At 38.6% G+C, this 21,008-nt stretch overlaps 2 protein-coding genes across 11 annotated transcripts in view; one reads left to right on the top strand and one right to left on the bottom strand.

The window, feature by feature from the left end:
- The window catches only part of LOC103474116 (bone morphogenetic protein receptor type-2), a 34,395-nt gene extending 25,443 nt beyond the window's left edge, over window positions 1-8,952 (bottom strand). Inside the window, exon 1 of the mRNA XM_008424862.2 lies at window positions 7,940-8,952. Coding sequence (XP_008423084.1) covers window positions 7,940-8,000 — 61 coding nt within the window. The 5' untranslated portion in view covers window positions 8,001-8,952. The remainder of the gene's footprint in view (window positions 1-7,939) is intronic.
- Window positions 8,953-10,520: 1,568 nt separating this feature from the next.
- LOC103474130 (dedicator of cytokinesis protein 9-like) overlaps window positions 10,521-21,008 on the top strand; it is a 47,936-nt gene continuing 37,448 nt past the window's right edge. For 4 of the 10 annotated variants that reach the window (XM_008424920.2, XM_008424896.2, XM_008424887.2 and 1 more), the window contains exon 1: window positions 19,355-20,063. In XM_008424920.2, coding sequence (XP_008423142.1) covers window positions 19,902-20,063 — 162 coding nt within the window. In that variant the 5' untranslated portion in view covers window positions 19,355-19,901. Of the gene's footprint in view, window positions 10,759-10,801; window positions 10,985-19,345; window positions 20,064-21,008 lie in introns of those variants that run through there. The other 6 variants (XM_008424963.2, XM_008424946.2, XM_008424912.2 and 3 more) reach the window with 4 other exon arrangements.

Raw genomic sequence — 21,008 nt, 5'->3', positions numbered from 1 at the left:
TTGATTTGAATACATTAGCTTGTTATACAAAGATAACGTTCAAGAAAAAGGAGAATGAAGCTCAAACCAAATCAGTGTGACCTTTTCTTATTTAGGGTTATGAAATATACTTTATTTAAAAATTCCAGATGATTTCAGACCCAAGAGAGACGGGAAGAAAAGGAGGACATAAGAAATTATGAGGAAAGAAGGGAAAGCTACAAAGAAGAAAGAAAGGGCATAAGTAAATACAGAAGAAAAGATGAGTGGAAGGAAAGTAAAAAGCAGGAAGGACACAAGAAACATATGGAACAAAGTAAGGTAAGGAATAAAGGACAAGGAATGACTGAATGAATGAAGGAAATAAGACGGGAAGATCAGACAAGTAGTGAGAAAAGTGATGAAAGTAGGTACAAGGAAGGACAGAAGAAAGAAAGTACACGAGAAAACAAGTATTATAATATATATGATGGAAGCTTACAGGAAAGGAAGGAAACTTGTTTATCCCACTTATCCAGGTCTGATAAATACTAAAACCCAGCTCCAGTCTGCTTAGGAACCCCGCTATGTGTAGTCTCAGCCAAGGGAGGCRCCTATTGTCACTTCTTACCAACTCATCTGCAGCTCACTGATCCTAATCCAATGTTTTTAGAACTGTTTCTGTTTGGATGCCAATCTCTACGTTCATCTCTTATTCAGCATGACAGCCCCTGTTTCGGGCACTGCTCTGTGGAGCTCATCATGTAATTGTGGCTCCCGATGCAGCAATGGATTGTGGGTCACAGTATGCAAGCAAGGCCAGTGGAGCGAGGAAGATGAGAGAAAGAGAGAGGGTAGTCATATCAAAAGACTACAGAGTAGTTTTCTGCTCTGAGGCTCTCCATTGGAGGACGGCGGGCACTGCTGAGTGTTTACCCATGGCCCAGTTATTTGCTAATCTCTCCCTCCTCCCCCAACTGGCCTTCAGTGCACCCTCCCAGCTCCCCTCGCGCCACCCCTTCCCTCGGCTTTGCTGCTAAAAAACAACAGCGATCTAATCTCTCCCTCTCCTCCCCTCCCCTCTGCCAACGCAAGACAAGGCGGTCTGAAACTTGATTATAAGGCACGAGGATGTGTTGGCTGCTCTCTCTGCACACGTTTAAGTTCTCGTACGCGATTAAAGCCAGAAACAGGAGAAGGGAAGTGGGGAAAACGGCAGTCTTTCTTGGCTGAAAACTGGGCTCATGCATCTGTGCATGCACAGTCATTGCCTCAAGCAGGCATGCAAGCTTTTCAAAGCCAAGCACTGACTCCCCATCAGAATGTATCGGTGCTTTTCAACACCCTCGCCTCTCTCCAGGTAGAACTGCCCCAGACTGTCTTCTCCGAAACATAGCGTGTTTTCATTAGCACAAAAGGGTCAGGGTGAAGCAAATCTTCTGAGAAGCACTTGTACCTGTGTGAGCCGTGTCCGCTGCTGTTTGGGTGCACGGCTTGTTTGGTGAGGTAGGATGAATCGGATTGGCATTTGCTGACACCCCTGATTTTCCAAGTACTCAGGTTAAGTTTAAAGATGGGGCGAGGGGGCTTTAATCTGTTCCATCTGGTGCTCTGTAATGACCCCCCCGATAACACCACCGCTCAGTCTGTGTCTGTCTGAGTCTGGTACAGTTATGCTAATCCTTGGTTTATACTCCCCTCAAAGCTGGGAGGCCTCCATTATTGACCACCACACAGTTAACACCAAAACCCCCACCCACACTCCTCCTTCTATTATCCCTGTATACCTTAACTTTCCCAAATATGTCATGAAAACGGTCACGACAAGTGGTGTTTGCTCTCACTCTATGGGGGTGGGGGTGCATAATCTCGGATTATATAAGCAAGGAAGTCTGGTTTTAGGCTGTACCTCCATTTAGGCTGTGTTTATAACATAATTTCCTTGTTGAAGAAATGAGTTACAAGTATGGGCTTGTCTTGCCATACAGTAGCTTGATAGGCTTATTTTCACCACAAAACAATGTTAAACCAGCAAGGCCTGTGGCTGTCTGGTATGATGGGGGTTTCTCCTTTTCTGGGAGAGAAAGTTATTTCCAATGAAACTCACAGTGCTAAAAGAAGAGTGATGGATCAGAACCAAAAATCCCTTAAGAATATTAGTGACTGCCAGAAATACATATTTTGACTAATGTATACAATGAAACTTTTGGTATGTCAGTGGCCATGTCAAGGAATGCCAAGCTTTAAAAAGTTGCACATTCATAACCTCTAAAATATTCTGTCGTACCTTTAGTTTAAAGTCCTTGAGAAACACAAAATTAACTGGCATTGTCTTTGATTGTAGCTCATGATGGCCCCTCCCCCACCTGCTGCTCGAAGCAGCACACTTCATCGTGAGGTTGACAAAAAGCTTTTACACTCGTCTTTCAGTCTTTAGAAAAAAACGAACTCACCCCACATATTGCTGTGCACTATTCATCAGCTGAAGGAAAGGTGTTTGATAGGGTTTCATAAGACTGTAAAATTACCATTACCGCAATATCAATATAGTAAAAATCGTGATGACTGTAACAAATATTATCAAATTAAATAATTGCTATCCCAGACATACATTTACTAATGCTTGTTCTTTTATTACCGCAGCAAATTTTAAGATGTGTTGGCAAAGTCATTAAGAAACTACAATTAAGTTGTTTAATTGCCAAAAGATGTACACAAATGTAACTTTACCAATAAAACCACATTGTTGAATTGTAAAAATTAGCATTTTTTTAAAATAGCTTGATAGTCCGAGTTCTATAATTTCACAAACCCAAACCAGAAAGACATGAAAGGCTTAGTTAAACATTTGTTCACTTATTGCGAGTCGTATCATAGTCACTGTGTCATAATTGCAGATTACATCTTTTTTAATATTAAATTGGCCTAGTGCAAACATCTCCTCTTACAAAAACGTAACCAGTCGTGGATTTGATACAACAGAAACCCTGTTGTTCACAACCAGCTTCAAGAGTTAACATACATCTAAAAGACAATGCTACTTAGGAGGAAACCCTGGCTAATTCCCAGCTAGGTATGGGTTGATTACCGTTGTTAAAGTACACCAAAGTTATAAAGTTTCAGGTTCTAAATCACTATGAATTATGGTTTAAGATCTGCCTCATGAGATAACTGAGTAAGCAATGGAGTAGCCCACGTTTCCAAGAAAAAACACAAAAAAATGGAATGTCAAAGTGTAAAATTAATGGAGCCACACCTTATCACCCTTAAGGCTCTGAAAATAAAGAAACATGTCTGCTAGGCAGCAACATCAAAAATAATAATTACTACATTATTATAGGTGTAATGATCAATGTTGTTTTAGCAGCTATACAAAAGGAATAATTGTTGTCTGTTTTAAAGAGACCATATCATACATCATTTCTTGAGAATCTAATACAAGCCCATAATGAATCTACCCTATTCTCCAAGCAGATTCTCAATATAATTTTTTATTGACAATGCAATATAATTTTTAGTGCATTCCCACGTTTTAGAGTAAATCTTTAACATTCTTACAGCTGGGAGTTACTGTTTTCTGGATGTCTTCTGTGAGAGCCTTTGCAAAGCTGAAGCACATAGCAACATCCACGGTTTGTGATGTAAAAGGATGGCAACAGAGAAGAGCAGCAATTACAGAGTTGGCAGATGTGATTTTTAAAAAGCCCAATATCGACTGAAATCCCTGCGGCTACCCTGCAAAGGTTCTGTCTGCGAAAATCCTCAACATTTTCTTTTTTTTTTTTAGAACTCCAGACTCATTGTCTCTGCTGGTCAAGGAGAACGCTCTGTGCTAATCATAGGCTGTCACTCTGAGTTACCATCTCAAGGCTGCACCTTTTGTTTTTCTGAAACATCCGCTTAATTTCTCCTTTTGGCCGTCGCAGAACGCTCACTGAATACTGTTCCATTGTATAAATCGCTGCGTTCGCCACAGCTCACAACTCTAACTAAGGTGAGACTAAATGATCTCTCATTCCAGCAGCAACCGAGCCTACAAGCTGCAGTCACGCTGCTCTCCTCTTGAATGTCAATGTATAGTTTCAAATACTAACGTATCATAATCTCTCATATTCTGTGTCCACATTGCTTTGCTTCAGGTATTCAAATACCGGTTTGTAAGTTTATAATGGCTGTATCTCTGTTTCTATGGGATAACTGCAGTTTGTAGCCAAAATCTGTCTTTTGTAGAGATGCACTGATCTGATATTAATATCTGTATCAAACCCGGTATTGGGAAATTAAAAAAAAATAATCTAGAATTCTAGTTTAATTCTTTGCTTTGTCCTCTGAATGACGTCAGGCTTTATCATTCATCCCGATTGCACTTTCTGAAAGGTTTGTTGCAGTGTTTTTTTTTTTTTTTTACATGTTTGACCAAGATAGTCAACCTATTGCTCTCGTCAGTTTCAGTTTATTTATTTTACAATGGCTGCTACACCCCTGACTGAACAAATTAAAATTCTGTTGACTTTACATGTTTGAGCAAGCTTGTGAGGCCATTGGTGTACTTAAGTGTGCTGTAATTGTGCAGAGTTATGAAAGAAATTTGTAATTCAGTACATTTATGTCTGCACTTTGAAGAACAAGAAACATTTTAAGTCGACTCAGCTGTTTTTCTGTTGCTGAATCGTAACAGCTGATTCCCATACCAGAAGTGTTTGCCACTTCCGGTATGGGAAGTGGAAAACATCTCTAGTCTTTTGAAAGCCATTCATTAACCAGCTTACTACTCTTTTGTTTACCTCCATGGAAGGCCAACATTGCATACCAAAGAAAGCATTTAAGTCTCCTTCGTAGGACCAGCCATAGTCTCCTTTTTGACATCACTGCTAAAAGTAAAAAAAAAAGAAAAAAAAGAACTAGATTGTTCAGGGAGAAATTAGGGATTTGTTTGGCTAACAAAAAAGTGTGATGGCCAATAATGTAGTCTTGTTAGATGTGTAGATGAAAATGTGCCATATTTTTTTAAATGTGCAGCATTTTGACTAGAATTATAACCACTAAACTTCTGTATCAGAGAAGTACTTCCATGTGGACTGTAGTAGGAATTTGCTACAAGTTGTTCTGAAACTGAGAAGAATCTAAAAGTAGCGCCAGAAGGTTTGAGAATTGTTTGGAACTGCTTCCCAATTCGGGAACACCAACACACTAATTAGTCCCATGGGACATGTAGCATTAGCCCAACCAAACCAAAGTCGGCTGCAAACAGGTTAAATGGAAGGCATATGGAAGGAAGGAAACAGATGTTTATGAAAGATTACTAATAACTTTCTGCATTTTAACTATGGCTGGGATGAAATTTAATATCAGTTTAGCAAGGGAATTATCCACACACTGGTGCAGTTTATCTATATGTCCAATTTATAAGACGAGGCACTCCTAGCCGTTACTTGCAATCGGTTCAGAATCACTCTGAAGAGTTCTTGAACAAGATAAGAGCAAGAACTGCACCCAGCCTGTGAGCAACTTCTCCTGCACAGCAGCTTTCCTGATGTCAATGAGTGCGTTTTGAAGGTCTGAATATAAAACAACACTTTTTTTAATGCCCTTTGGCCAAACAACCACACATTGGATTCTGAGCATAACGAGCCTGAACACACACAGATTTGCAAACGTACTTACAAGGCTTCAACTTTCCCACATTTTGTCACAGTATGACTACAGGATTGAATCTATTTTATTAGAATTTTATGTGATAGACCAAAAGAAAGTGTCTCACATTTGTGAAGCAGGTAGAAATGTTACATTATTTTCCAACATATTTATTGATAAAAATATAAAAAGTGTGGCATGCTTTCATATTCAACCTCCTATCACTATGATACCTACTCTATGTTGGTGTATCAATTAAAATATTGAGAAAATACAATAAATTTTTGGTTGTAGGAAAATTCTGAGAACAATCCCCAAACACTAACCGCTTCAAATAATAAAAATAACAGATATAGTTTCTGACAACTCTATGCCTATGAATTGAGGAATGAAGCAACATATGCTCCAAAGAGATTTTTGGCAGCGACTCCCGCCACCCGGCTGAACTTTTTTCACCTCAGCTACCCATCTTTTCTTCCCACACATTCTACTGTTCCTCTGTCTGCTACTATCTTATCGTGCTCAAGGTTTCACAGAAGCCTGGCTTCAACTCCGAGGTCTCAAACACATGGCATGAGTTGGCAGGCGGGGACTGCGCGTGCTTGGCTGCGTTTTCTTCCAGGCCTTTTGCACACAGAGACTGAAAAGGGTTCTAAGTTTTTTTGTTGTTGTTTTTTAACGCAACTGACAGACAACAGAGACAGTGTGTGTGAATTTGAATTTAGGAAGGACAGTTAGAAGATTCTCTCAATGCACTGCTGGTCGGAGGCTTAAGCAAACTAAGCAGGTGCTTACAGCTCCTGGCCAGCAGTGCTCAAACAAATGCCATAGATGTAATTTTTCGTGATGTCTGTCTGTTAAAACATGCTGCAACTTCCACTACATCTATGACTTGCTCAAGATAGCAATATTAGCTCCTAGTTAACAGTCTAAATAAAATTGGATATTTTAAAATTAGAATAGATATGCACAAAACAGAGTTTTTCCAAGAAATTCCAATTTCTTGTTTTTGTAAAGCTTTGACCTTTTACAACAATTTGGGTAGAATAATTGCCAGTGATTACATCGTTGGCATTTTAAACTTTTTTTGCATTTCATATTGGCCAATACAATGGCTAGCATTACTAAAATCACGGTYCTTGTGTATATTTTTGAGAATGTAGATCCTGAACTCAATGGTAATGCTTACACAATCCACAACAGACCAAGGCTCAACGTTCAGAAAGGATTAAACTGAGCAATTTTACAGTATTGTGGTAATTCAAATGAAATTTTATCATAGCTTAAATAAACCACAGATATCTCAGATAACACTGTTTGATTTTAAATAGGTCCTTACATCTCTCTGCCTTCTCTAAAACCACTGAAACACTTTACGGATACTGAAAACGGCAAACTTTGCATCATCTCTGTAACAGCAGCCACACCGAAGAGTGTTGTAATTAGTGCAAGCTGGCAGTGCGTCAGTATGATGCGTTCACTCTTTGGAAAACTGATTTGACTTTTGAATGTCTCTGATAAAAGCCAGGGTTTTAAAAATGGTCCCTTATTTCAGCATAAATGATCAAAAAAGAATTTTTTGAACTAAACTTAGTTAGTTTTAGTGTCCCAAGTTGGCACACAACTTTGCACTCATCCCCTTCCCTCCCTCAACAATGACAATTACAGTGAGCAAAGCTGGAATAGTAAAAAAAACAACCTACACACTTAGCAAGGCTTCTTTAAGACTGTTACTTGTGTGTATGTGGAATTCATGATAATAGAGAACGCTCTTGTATCTACAACAACAAATAAGTCGATATTATCTCCAATTTGTGACCTTAACAGGGAAAATGACCAACTTTTACATTTTTAAGGACTGAGACTGACGCTAAACGCAGGTCAAGTAAAGTCAGGAACTATTAAAAAACCATATCAACCTGCTCTACTGACTGTAGTTTATAATCCAATGAAATATGTAAAATCAGCAGAAACTGAACAGGAGTGCCGCTGAATACATTGGCATGGACCAGATCTTTATTTATTCTGCTACTACCTTCCAACTATTTGTTCAGCTAAATCAAAGAGACACACGTCCTTCAAGGATACCAACACTACAATCATGTTTTACTGTTTGTTATACAAAAGTTAATTTTGTGAATCAATATGGCTGCTCAGGCCCCCAAAAATGTCTGGACCGCCCCTGAAGAAATAATCACGCAAAAAGGATCAGACTCAGCCTCGTAAACAACATATGGATGATTTAAAACAAACGAAGACTTTGTGGGACAGACTATGGCTAAAGGAGAGCATAAAATATTCACCATGAGAACATTTTCATCAACAAAAATCAATTCACGCCACTCACCAGCCACAGAAGTCAGGAAGATCGCAAAGCAGAAAAACGCAGATCTTGCCATAGATTTCATTGCGGCTCGGCTCAGCGTACTTTGGTATCGTTACTTGGTCTCCTCCGAGGCGTGCTGTACTTCTTTTGGTCCTTTGCTACAACAGCTTCTACTCAGTTTCTCCACGTATTTCCTCAAAAGTCAGCCCAATAACTTGAACTGATCTCCCAGATAGTACAGCACAACACATTGAGAAATTATGCAAAAAAAAAAAAAAAAGAAAGAAAGAAAAAAAAAGATGTGTTGTTCTTGTTCTTGTTGCTGGTGTCGGTGGACTAACAATGATAAACAAAAGGAAGTGAAGTAGTCCCGCTTTGGAGCCCGTTGCGAAGCAGACAGATAAGCCGTGCAGCTATCTTGTACGGCGGATCTTCCATCTGTGAGTGTCCGGAAAACGGCGTCTGTGTCCAGCAGCTAACATGCTAGCTGCCCGAGGCGACAGTCTGGCTGGTGCTACAAAACTTAAGCAAAGCTGCTAAATATCGCGAAAATAACCAACACCGTAAAATACATATTCTAATCAAAAGCCGTTTTAAAATATATCCACATTCTCTTGTCGAAAGTCAGTAAAATTACAAAAAGACCCTACATTTAAATCGAGTACGTTTAAAGCTGATTGCTATCCAAGCTAACTGATGCTAGCTACAGAGCTAGCCAGTTAGTTCTGTGCGTCCACTGTCGTTTTCCAGTCGGGAAAACATAAAAACAACACACGAGTCACAGGCGCCTATGGTGAGCGGTGGACGAATAGTTGCCCCCCGGCGCAGAGAGATGGCGGACGGAGGCGATGGATATCTCTCGGTCTGGCCAGGGTGGCTGGGAACGCCTCGTTTGCGGGCTCGTCTGGACCACTCGTCTCCGGGTTTTAAGTTACTGCCGCGGACGGTCCCACACAGCCAGTCAGGAGAGAGAGGGTGGTGCAGCGCCGCTCTGCCGCAGACAGTGGATACAACACCGGGGACAAATGTACTGCATCCGTGCTCTTTGTGTCATTCTCTGCCGCGATTTGTTGATTTTTTTTTAACAGCGTTTTGGTCCTGAAACTGATTCAAGCCTACAAAAGCACTTAGCTATAAAATTAGAATGGAACAATGATGCTCTGTGATGTATTCATATCTCTTTAACTTTTTTGACGTGTTGTAACGTTACAATAATAATGTAAAATACTAGAATTACAGCTGACATAAAGCAACATAAAGTGGTGCATAATTTAGAAATTGAAAGCAGGTCACAGATGGTTTTAGTTTGTTTTGTAAACCTGACCCTGCCGGACAAAAGCAGACCCACAGCATAATGCTGGCACCACCAAATGTTGTGTTCAGGCTTATGAAATGTTGGTTTCCCTTCAGAAATTTTATTTTTAATGGGCCAAAAACATCAATTCAAAAAGAGAAGCTTTAGTAAATTGTGTTCTTGCTACAGGCTGTTAGTTTTAGTGCAGATTAAAAATACAAGTTAAACTAGTATTTCTTGACTATAGAGCATTTCTAGTGCTTAAACAAATCTTATAAGTTAGTGTTAGCTCAAGAAATAGACAAATTAATAATAAATGGCCAACCTCAAAGACGGAGCGGAAAAATCAACATTTATCATAAAAGAAGGGAACACTTTGAAGAAAGTCTGGCTCTTTTGATATATATACACCATAAAGAAATGAGGGGGTGGTTGAAAACTGCTGCACATAAATAATGCATCAATAGTGATACTTTACTGCCTCTTTGTGGTTAAACCACATACTGGAAAAGTGAGCAAAGGGTGTTTTTCATTTTTCATTTCATAACTTATGATTAACAGCAAGGAGCATAATAAAAATAAAACATTTGTTACAAAATTAATTTTATAGTATTCATCAACAAAATGTCTAGAGACAACAGGGATGGCTGTACCTCAAATCATTGATTTTGTGTCTGTGCAAAAACACCATCATTACTATATATAATTTGTTAGGAAATTGCTGCTATTGTAAGAACATTTGTAATTCGTCGATTTTTCTTTTGTCCTAGCAATATTTCTTGATAATAAATTCCAAAAAAGCTGGAATTATCAGGTACAATTGTTATAATATTATATTATTAACATTATCCTTATTATTACTCAAAAAGTAATAATTAACAACTGAAATACACGACTAACTTTTTTTCTTTTACACATTTTTTAAATCAAAACATATTGCTTTAGTATCAGTGATGATTGTAACCATCAAATATAGAGATCTGCTGTTTTTCATTAGGAATATGAGAAAAGCTTCCATCCATTATAGACACATTGTGTTTCATATAGTTTTTATTTCATTTTCTCATTTATATTTTAATTCTTCTATTTTTTCAAAAATACTAATATTGGTGTCCACTCAATATGACGGACGTATTTGTCGCAACATTTCTACTAAACTGTATCTCTGGTAGTTACATCCATGTTCCAGCAGGTGGCGATATCGGACTGCGGTACGTTGGAATCAACGCGTAACTGAGCCCATTTCAATGTTTTGAACTCATGAAAACTCATTGTGTATTACATCACTCATTGTGTCACATTAGAAATTTAGACATAAAGCAACTAAAACTAAAATTAAAGAGAGATGCTAAGGAAGCCGAATAAAAACTCCGAAAATAAATCATAGGATGTGGGCTGGAGACATTATGGGTGCCTTGGTTTTCGGTGCTGTCCAATTGGATACCAATACACAGAGAAATGGGCGTCACACTTTGGCGGAGTTGTCCCCGGGGCTCGTGAGCCGCGGCGTTCGCGATGAGCGACGGAACTTTGAAGTTTCACTCAGGTACAATGGCATTGTAAAGCAGTATTACTATAAGATAGGCGTTCCCACTGACACCTCGGTATTACTCTGCTCCTCTCAGCACCTGGCTGCCCGATGAAAGGTGGACTGCGCAATGGCTTCTGCTCCACCTGAGCCGAGGAAGTTTACCAGGGGGCTCAATAAGCCTGGGACGGCGGCGGAGCTCAGGCAGAGCGTCTCTGAGGCTGTTAGAACTTCAGTGTTGATGGTAAGAAGGAAACAACTCTCTCTGTCTCTACTGTCATACAAGACAGACAACTATATAAAAAAATGAGATACTATAAGGGGGCTAAATCAAACCATCATTTTAGAGACATTTGAACATGATGAGAAACTGCTGCCCCCTGGACCAATGATGATGTTTAATATCACTGAATGTGTAGTTATTTTGCCAGCTGCTGCCGTATGTTTCCCATTACTGACTCTAGTTACAACTTTCTCAAAGAGGTTGCCAGGTAACTGAAATGCACACTGGCTGCTTTAACTCGATGCATGCACACCAATTGGTGCAATCTGTCACCTGATCCTTGCAGATGCACCTTGTAACGTGATACGTTTGTCAGAAACACCAAGAGATAAAAATTAGAATAGACAAACTTAAGTTGTTTTCAGAAGATCTGGATGCAGAATCCCTGAGTCAGCTTAATGCAGACACTAATTATGTTGTGCTCACTTCTTCTGCGATTGTGTCTTGTTGCATATAGTGATCAATCTGTGATTGCTGTTCATCAGAATATGCTTTATTGGTCAAGGTTGTACACACAAAAATTAACTGCATTTAGTTTTACACTTTGCAGATATTTGTACAAAACTAAGCAGACATTTATATGCAAATATATGTATATGTATTTATGTGTCTTAATAGAGTATGCCCAATTGTGATGTACTGCAAACATATTTGTAACCTGGAACATTTTCTAATGTTATTATGCCATAAAGTCTTTTCTGGATTTGACGTACATGTTCTGTGATAAAATTGCTATAAAAGGTGGACAATGAAGCAAAATTTGGAGAATTGTTTACAAATACACATCTGAAAACTGTAGTGTACTTTTGTATACGTAGAAGCAACTTTCACTGCAATTGTACGTGCATGCCTTTTGGGGTATCACTCCACCTGCTTTGCACATCTAGAGTCTGAAATTTCTTGCTCCGTCTTCTTTCCAAAATAACTTGAGGTCATTGTGACTGCATAACATTTACCTTTGAGTTACAACTTTGACGTCTTTTCTCTTGGAATCAGGTCTGTACCGGGATTTGTCTCATGTAAATGCCTTTATCTAAACCATTTTGTTGTTGCACTGGCTGTATGTTTATTTCAAATCTAAGCATCATGACTTTTTCATGCCCTGTCACAATTAACAAGTGCTAATGAGCTGGATAATAGATGAGTATGTGTAAGACTCAGTCCTACTATGAACTTCTCATGGTTAAGTTGGGATAGCTATCCCTTGTTCTATTTTGGACGGATCCTAATGGTGCAGCTGCCTCTTTCGTGTTAAGCATATATGCTGGTCTGGTAAATGCATATATATATATAGCACACTGACCATGAGAACTTACTTAGCACCGGTAGTTGCGCTGACAAAGATGACAAATGGGTTATGCTGGACTATAGTTTATACAAAAGTTGTTCAGTCGTAGAACTGCACAGGTGGTATAAATCATCCTTTTTCTTGGTAAAAATGTGTTTTTTATTTAGTCTTTATCTTGTCTGCTTGGCAATTATGTCCCAGAGGCTCATCATTTGTCCCCTTGCCCGCAGTGTGTTTAGTGTCATAAAGGATACAGTTCAGAACTGTGGGCTGCATTTAATAATGCATGAGATGATGTTGGGTGTCCGCGCTATTTTTATACCTGCCCCCTTTCTTCTCACCAACTTGGTGTCACACAGAGCACTCTGGGGAGCATTAATTATGAATACCTGTTCATGCAATAAATCATCTAGACCTGAGAGTGAGTTCACTTGCAAGCATACAGTATCAGAAAAACAAATCCACACCCATAAATATTTTGTTGGTTTTAGTTGTTTTTTTTTTTTTGGGTTAATTTCAGACAAAGATAACTCAAGCAGAATACTGTTTTCAAATAATTATTTCATATTTTATGGGGAAAACTATGCAATACAGCCCGACTCTGTTCACTTTACTCTTGTACCGTTGGACTTAAAAAGTTTTTCCAGTCTGGAGCAGTGGGTCGGCATCATCAGCTGAGCTCCTTATTGATTTAGGATATACCTCTTGGACAGAATCTTGTGCAATATTAATACTACTTCCACCACCCCTGCTGCTCTGCCTGTTGGGGGTACCCCGAGGCTCCATTCTTGGACCTAGAGTACATTTTCTCTCTACCTACTTCCACTAGGTTCAAACCTTTGGAAACACAAAAGTCCTTTTCATCTCTACGCAGACGACTGTCAAGTTTATCGACCAGTAAAACACACGAACTTGTGCTACCATAAGCATCACCTTAATTGTCTTACTGACATCCAAAGTTGGATGGCAGTAGGTTTCTTGCACTTTAACGAGAGTCAGATCAAACAACACTTGTAGGAAGCAATTGGCAAACACCAAACCAAAATTATCTAGAAAAAGAAAACAGAAACAGTGATTCAAGTGCTTATAACTTCCATATTTGATTCTCCTATTCACACAACTTCAGCACTTAAAAGATGTTGCAGCCTGATTTTCTTTTTAAACAGCTACAAGGAAATGAATGATCTTTTAGCCATGCTTCACTGGCCTCCAGTTAAATTTAAAAATGTTTTCAAAATCCTTTAATTTTAACGTGTTTTAACTGTGTTGTCCCATGTTTTTCTTTGTCAAAACTGCTGCCTTAGTGTATATGGCCAGCAGACCACATTCCAAAGGCTCGATTAAAATTCAGAAACCAAACCAGATTGCTAGTTGCTGCTGGGACTTTGCAGTGGACTTTGCAGTGCAAATCAGACAGGTTTTGTTTTAAAAATCTAACTTAAAAACACATTTACAGATTAAAACTTTGGCTAGATGTTTTTTTTATTTGTTTAAATTCTGCTTTAATTCCCTTTTTTCTTATCACCAGGCTTTTGCTATTTCTTACCCTGACTCTGTCTTCTGGTGAATCTAAGTTTTTCTGGACACAGACAGAACCATAAATTCACATCAGCAGATTCACATCTCAAAGTCTCAAAAAGAGCAATATTACAATTTTTCAAATGGTCTAGTAAAAGTCCAAACACAAACACAATTGAAGTCATTCATTCCCTGTGGTTGAATTGACTTGGAGAACGATTGGACAGAACCTTTATTTGTTTATTTGTTCTGGTTATCTTTGACACCAAAATGTGTTTTATCTGAACACAAAGTTTGAAAAAAAGAAGCAAATAACAAATAAAACTGTAATGCAGCAAATACTTTTTTGAACCTGAGTAGATAACACTAAATAGGTGGGGCCGCTTGGTAAATGCAGTGGAGGCCAAGCCATAAAGGCGGCCCCTGCAGGTTTAGAAATGACTTCCAAATGTGAGAAATGTTGGCAGTTTAGCCTCTGTTGGCTTCATTCCTCTCTCTGTTCTTTTAAATAAAGCTCTGCTGGCATTGCACCACACACAAATGTTTCTTTTTTTTAATACCTCGAGTTAATTTCTTGCTCCTGTGCAGAACCTCCCGAGACCTTCCTGCCATCTCTGGTTTTTAGGTACAGTAGCTAAATCGGTGAACTAAGAGTCAACTCAACGCCAGAGGATTTGGTCTGATTAGAGTGTTAAAAACCTGCTACTAGATAATCTGTAGATTTGCAGATGCTTTAGCGCTGCTGACCTATATCTGTGCCACGATGCAGAAGTTGATATGGAGTGTGGTTCTCTGCTGAGCTCTGTTGTCCTCAGAAGCCAAAGCTACAGATTTTCTGGTCATGTGGTTTCTTTTCCTTCTCATTTCGACCTGCTCGTGTTTTGCGGCGCTCCCATCCTCGACATAAAATATATTTAGGATGAAAGCTTGCTAAACCATCCATATTGCTTGTTTACTTAATTTTTTTTCTTTAAAATCTGTTACAACAATCAACTTTTGCGCTATTTAGACTTTCTAAACTGTATCCCTGCCTGTGTGTTTACATCACACCCTCTGAGTGTGACTTTTTGGTGCTGTGTGTAGGACCTTTTATTTTTTTCTTTCTCTTACAGCGGAATGACTTTAATATAATCGCGCCTAAGACATAAAAAAAGCAGCCAGTTTTGTATAGGGGGGAGGGGAGGAAATGGGTAGCGACCTTAAAAATGTGCTTCAAGCCAGCTGACATCGTTTCAATCCAAGCTCTGTCTAGCATAAAAATAGCCATTTAATATGAAAAACGTTTCCCTCAGGTGGCCAACTTATGTGGCAATGGGTAAAACTGGAACACCTCAACTGAGAGACCCACTTAGAAAAGCGCCCAGACAAGTAAGCAGGAATACGACTCCCTATACTAGTTGGTAAATTCTGCCAAAGGCTTGTCTGGATAAAGTCTTTCTGCACACAGATGATATTCCAGTCCACGGCAATACCTGCAGGCCTTTCATGAGACTCTCAATATCTAAATCACATGTGTTCGACCCAGATTTGGCTCTAACGGTCATTATCATTAACCCAATTTTCTTTTTCCCTTACGAACTGCTGCAAAATTGGAGAAGAAACGAGGACAAAGACAATGGGAGAACAGTGTCTCTGGTTTGCGAAAATACAAAAGCGCAGTTTTCAAACCAACCTAAATCTGCGTAAAAATTTATTGCCCGCTAAAAGCTCGCTAGCCGTTTGTTTTGTGGTTGTTTTTGTCTAATGTGAGATGTTTGTGTTCTTTTTGCTTAATGGTGGTTTTGACTTTTTACTTTAATTTGTGAGGCAGAAAAAATGAAAATACATATCTAAACATTTCCCTGGTACTCAATGCACCCTTATGTTTTTTTTTACAATAACTATCAGATGTGGGCACTTGGGGATTAGTTATTTTTTCATGGTGGAATAATTCTGGAATAAAAAGCATCGTTGTGTTTGAATCCACAAGTTTATAATTCTTGTGGTTTTTCTCTGATCCTTTTGGACCAAAAGTTAAATATAGGCAGAAATATAGACACATAAATTCACTTTAAACATTTAATAAAACATACCGAAGGCAGTGGAACGTCCAGTAACTGAATCATGATTACTTACTTTTTTGGAGACAAGTTGACAGTTTTTGTTAATTTAACCAAATATGTATTGTATGTATATATTTGAACATCACAGTTTTAATGGAGAATGAATTAAACATAACTTGCTACAAATTTAGATTTGTGAACCCAAAGCTAGGTTTTAGAAACTAAAGCAGTTTAATCATTCCTCCCAGAATAATAATCCCAATTGAAAGCCCTGAATAAAGAAGGTTTACCTTTAACATATCAAAAAAATAAAAAAGTTATTGAAAGCTTTATGGTGGTCAACACATTGTAGTGAAAGTTGCCTGCTGTGGTTCATTTTTCCTTTAATTCCTCTCAATACTTTCATAACTGTTGCCTGCTGGTGCGTTTTGCTCAGACTTGCAGTCGGCCTGGCAGCGTTTGTGCATGCTGTAGTCTTGTGGCCGTGGAGGAATTTTTTTCTGTGGATCTGTTTTGACAAATGAGGTAAAGACCAGGTTTTTTTTCTTTTTTTTCCAGTGAGTCATCAGATTTCAGTGCAGTTGCAGAGTTTTTAACAGACTGTTGGAGGCAGCAGTGATGCACGTCATCCGCCTTAGTGCCTCTTATTGCACCGTAGAGAAGCAATCGTGGTGTAGGAATCCCAACATGTAAAGACAAAGAGTTATGCCTCCTCAGAGCAAAATTGAAGAATTATTAATGTACTATTCTATTCACAGTAGAAATCTTTGTTAATTTTAATTGATCACTTATTCATAGTCATTGATTGGTTTCAATCAAGAAAGTCTTTCTCTAAGCTTATAAAACCAAAAAACATTAATCTATCCCATTTTTCAATTTAAATCTTCAATTTGTATTATTTTAATTAGATTTTAGTACAATGTAGTGCAATGTAGTGGAGTGGAAAGAAAATGAAGCATGATTTTTGGAACTTACTCACAAATAAAAGCCCTGCTCGTATTCAGTCCCCTTAACTCTGATGGCCCTAAATAACCACCATGTGCAGTGAATCCACATGGTGGTGGCAGCATCATGCTGTGGAGATGATTTTCTTCAGCAGGAAGAAAAAAGCTGGCTGAAGTTGATTGTAATTTGGACTAAGCTGACCACAACAATGTAAATGCACACTAAGCTTTTTAGATTGCAGTTTGTAAAAATGTCCCACTTTACTTCCACTTCATAATTATGTGCTATTTTTGTGTTGGAAATAACAATGCGTTGAGGTTTGTGGTTGTAACATGACAAAATGGGGAAAAAGTTCAAGAAGTGTGAATACTTTTGCGAAGTTAATTAATTTGACTTTTTTAGAACAGAAAACAGAACATGTTTTTCTTGTTCTCTTTGTTGAAAGTCGGGGGGGGGGGAACACCAGGATCCATAAATATAATCACAGAAAGATGTGTCACAGTTTTGAGCTTACATAATTTTGTGGTTTGCCGTCTTTTTTGTTTTTGCAAACGATTCTTGTGAATTCTCTTAAAATGATGTCATATCCTTTAGTGGGATATATTGTAGTTTTCAATTGTCAGTGTAAAAGGATGTTGGGTGCATTACTGGCTGGAATTTAATTTAATTACATTAATGCCTCCTCTTTGATGTGGGCATACTGCAGTGTTGCTGTCCACTACAGCAGTTTTGTTTCCTACAATCTTGATCTTATGCGATTTATAAATAAGCTATGGGTATTTCAGGAGTGTCAGACGGGACTGAGGTTAATGGTTCAGTGATGATCAGCCATGAATTTGTTGGAGGTTCTGATTAACTTCCAGTTAATGTTCCAGAAATTCATTTGTGAACATTTTTCTTTACTGTTTGAATATTCAAAAGGCAGAGAAATACATTATTGTTGGTTTTTCTTCCTAATACATGTTAGCTTGGTGACAAGCGCAGCTATTAGCTAATGGCTATTGAGTGTGTTAGCCAGAGCAGCTAATTTCCTGTCCGCTACTCACAGAACACACAGAGTAGCTTTGAATTAACCAAAGTAGTTTTTCAAAGCAAAATGAACCTGAGCTGTTGTGAACTATGGAAATCAGAGACAAAGAGATTAGAAATATTTGATCATTTAGAACTTATCTGTAAGAAAATGGTCTGCTTGCCGTAAAATATCAAGAAAAGATTTGTGGGAATCATTCAGTACATTCTTGCTAGTAAAGTAACAAAATAGTAACAATCTTTCATTGTTCATATTCACAATTCTTTTCCTCTGTGACACATTTCTTACCCATCTAGACATAAGCTAGCTGTGCGTAAAACACACACAGTAGTTAGCTGTTTACCAGCTAACGCTACAGATTAACCAGATGGAGTGTACTAATTATTACATTTTCTTTAAAACCCACCTTATTGTCTTTTGAAGCATTAGGGTTTGTTTTTTTGTTTTTTTTTGAGAATGTATTGATCGAGAATAAGAATATCCGCGCTATCACATAATGGTAAAGTTGGCATATGCTTTGGAGTCAATAAAGAGTTTTTAATGACTCCAGATTGTATTTAATCTTCCCTAATTTATAAGACCTAGTCAAATCTGGACTGATTTATTTGACGTTGATTACACTGGATGTGGCACAGTTGTTTTGAAACTTGTAAAGACATTTAGCTACCAGTATTCTCAAGATTTACCTCTTAACTTTTCAATACTGTTCTGGGTTGCACTCGTTTTGCAGCAAAAGCTGGATAAAAGTGGCTGAGTGTGTCATATACTGATGAAATATTTACACCATCTGAGAGAAACTGCAGCATATCGCAACAGTCATTTAAAAAAACAAAAAAAACAATGCATTTTTACATAAACAAGCCCTACATGATTCAGGTCTTATTCTTGTCTTTGAAAAAGAAAATATGAGGACAGGGACACGTTAAAATATGTTAGAATAGTATAACCTTCGACTTAAGCATGTCTCATGCCTGGTTTTGTACGGAAATGTAGTCGTATTTTCAGACTTTATCCCATTATCGATCCATCCATTTTTCTCTCCATCCATCCACCCATGCACCTTAAATAAAATATTAGAAAAATAGATTCTACATTTTAAAAACATACAAAAAAAAGACAGAAGACTGTAAATGTACAAATGGGAAAGCATCGAATGCTTTCATGATAAATGTTTGAACCGATAACCCACTAACGATCTGAAAAGTTTGTTCTTGTTTTGCTCGAATTCATAGACAATGCATTGGTTAATTTTTAGTGTTAACATCTGCTAGCCTGCAGCACAGACAAAAGAAGTATAATTATTCCTTGTAATTCCCCTTGAGAATATTTGTATGACATCAGAAGGATGACTACAACACTTGTAATACCACTGTCTGTGGGAGAAAGAGGAAGGAGGGAAAGACGCAGGGAGAAAGAGTAAAACATTGTCTGCACCAGCTGATTTATGTGGGGGCTAGTTTGTGTGTGCGCGTCTTTGTTTGTAACAGTCTGCTTATGCTGTGTAGAAAGCTCTGCAGAGTCAGAGAAGTGACTAGGCTTTTCGACTCAGAGCAGGAGAGAGACGAAGGAGTTAAGAAACGAAAGCGGCTGGCTTGAGTGATTGATGACAAGGGTGAGGAAAAGGAGGAGAGAAGGCAAACTGGAGAGGGAGCAAGTGCCTCGACGTTTGCATCATCCCCCCCTGCAGAAGTGAGGAAGGAAGAAGAGTCAAACAAGCTGACGCCCTGCTTCGAATGAATGGACTGAATGAACACACACCATCCTTCATCCCTCATTTGTTCCTGCTGAGCATCACACAGGAGGATACAACTCGCTGACCCGTCTCCCAAGACTCTCTGCTTTCCGATGTACAGAGTCTTGGATAATAGCAACAGTGGATAATTCTGAGTCTCCTCAACCGTGGATGTGAACCCTTTCAGTTCACCTGTAAGAAGGCTTTGCCTTGATTTAAGACAAAGGTAGATAAGTTCGGAAGATATGCTTGGGGCTTCTGATCCTACTGCCACCTGCAGTGGAGTCTCTTGATCACCGTGGAAGCGAGTGTCCGTTTTCATCATGGGCTGCACAACCAGTGTGGTTCTGTTAGAGGGGTTGCGTTCCATCCTTGAGAGGAACTGTACTTATGTCAAAGGTTCAGTGGAGCTGGGGGCTCTGGAGGACGAAGAGGAAGCGCAGACTCTGTGGGGATCTCATCAATGGATACCAACCACCGCTCTGGTAAACAATAGCTCTACTTTAGCCTCAAAGTTGTTGTGTTTTCTGGAACAGTTTGCCAAATTGAAATGTTAATTGAGCATCTGCTTTGTGAATGAAAATTCCTTGCTAATATTGGAGGAAAATGGGCTAGCTGGCTTGAGATGATAATATGTTAACAGTAGCTCAAATGAACACTTATTACAACCAAAGTTGATGGACAACCACTTCTGAATTCACAATATGGAGAGAAACTAAGGCTACACTTCACACATTCTCATATTAAGCATTGAAAAATAAAATACATTCAGAGTCTGCTGAGTCTTAATTTCTGTTATACAATTCAGATGATTGGTTAGAATTTGTTCCACAAAACATGAAGGCATTACTCTATCCTGTCTTCTCTCAATGGTTTAGGTTGATGGTGTTGGTGTATTGATATATTTGTCACCAAGTGAGCGTTTTTCAATCCATTCCTAAATGGGATCTACGATAACTGTCCACGGTGACAACAGCTGGTTGAGTCACTCAGTCTTTAATTTTGTTCTTCTGCTTTGTTTAAATATGAGCGTAGATCCTGAATCCAACATTTGCCCAACTGTTTTACACCAGGTATTGCTGTTAGCACCTCCTTCTGGTACCTTGTTGCGTAGGAACTGACATTTCCTGGAAGCTGAAATGAAACAGGACCAGTGCCAAGACTGAACATCATACCCACGAGAGACAATGAGGACCATACATTGGTAACAATGTGAGCTCTCCCTTTATACGATGGGTGGGATGGTGGAGCGCTGAATGGACGATCAGAAATGACTCCTGTTGTAATCAGCTACTCTAACCTGGGCACAGTATCTTGAAGTAAGAGATGAAGAAATCATATTTTCATATAAGACTTGATAATACATTTTTTCATAACATAAAAGCTTTTTTTTTTTACTCAGGTTATTTCTGCCTGATATTAAAATTGTT

The sequence above is a fragment of the Poecilia reticulata genome, linkage group LG2 (assembly GCF_000633615.1).
Source record: "Poecilia reticulata strain Guanapo linkage group LG2, Guppy_female_1.0+MT, whole genome shotgun sequence".
Lineage (NCBI taxonomy): Eukaryota > Metazoa > Chordata > Actinopteri > Cyprinodontiformes > Poeciliidae > Poecilia > Poecilia reticulata.
This window is presented reverse-complemented; position numbering and strand designations above follow the sequence as displayed.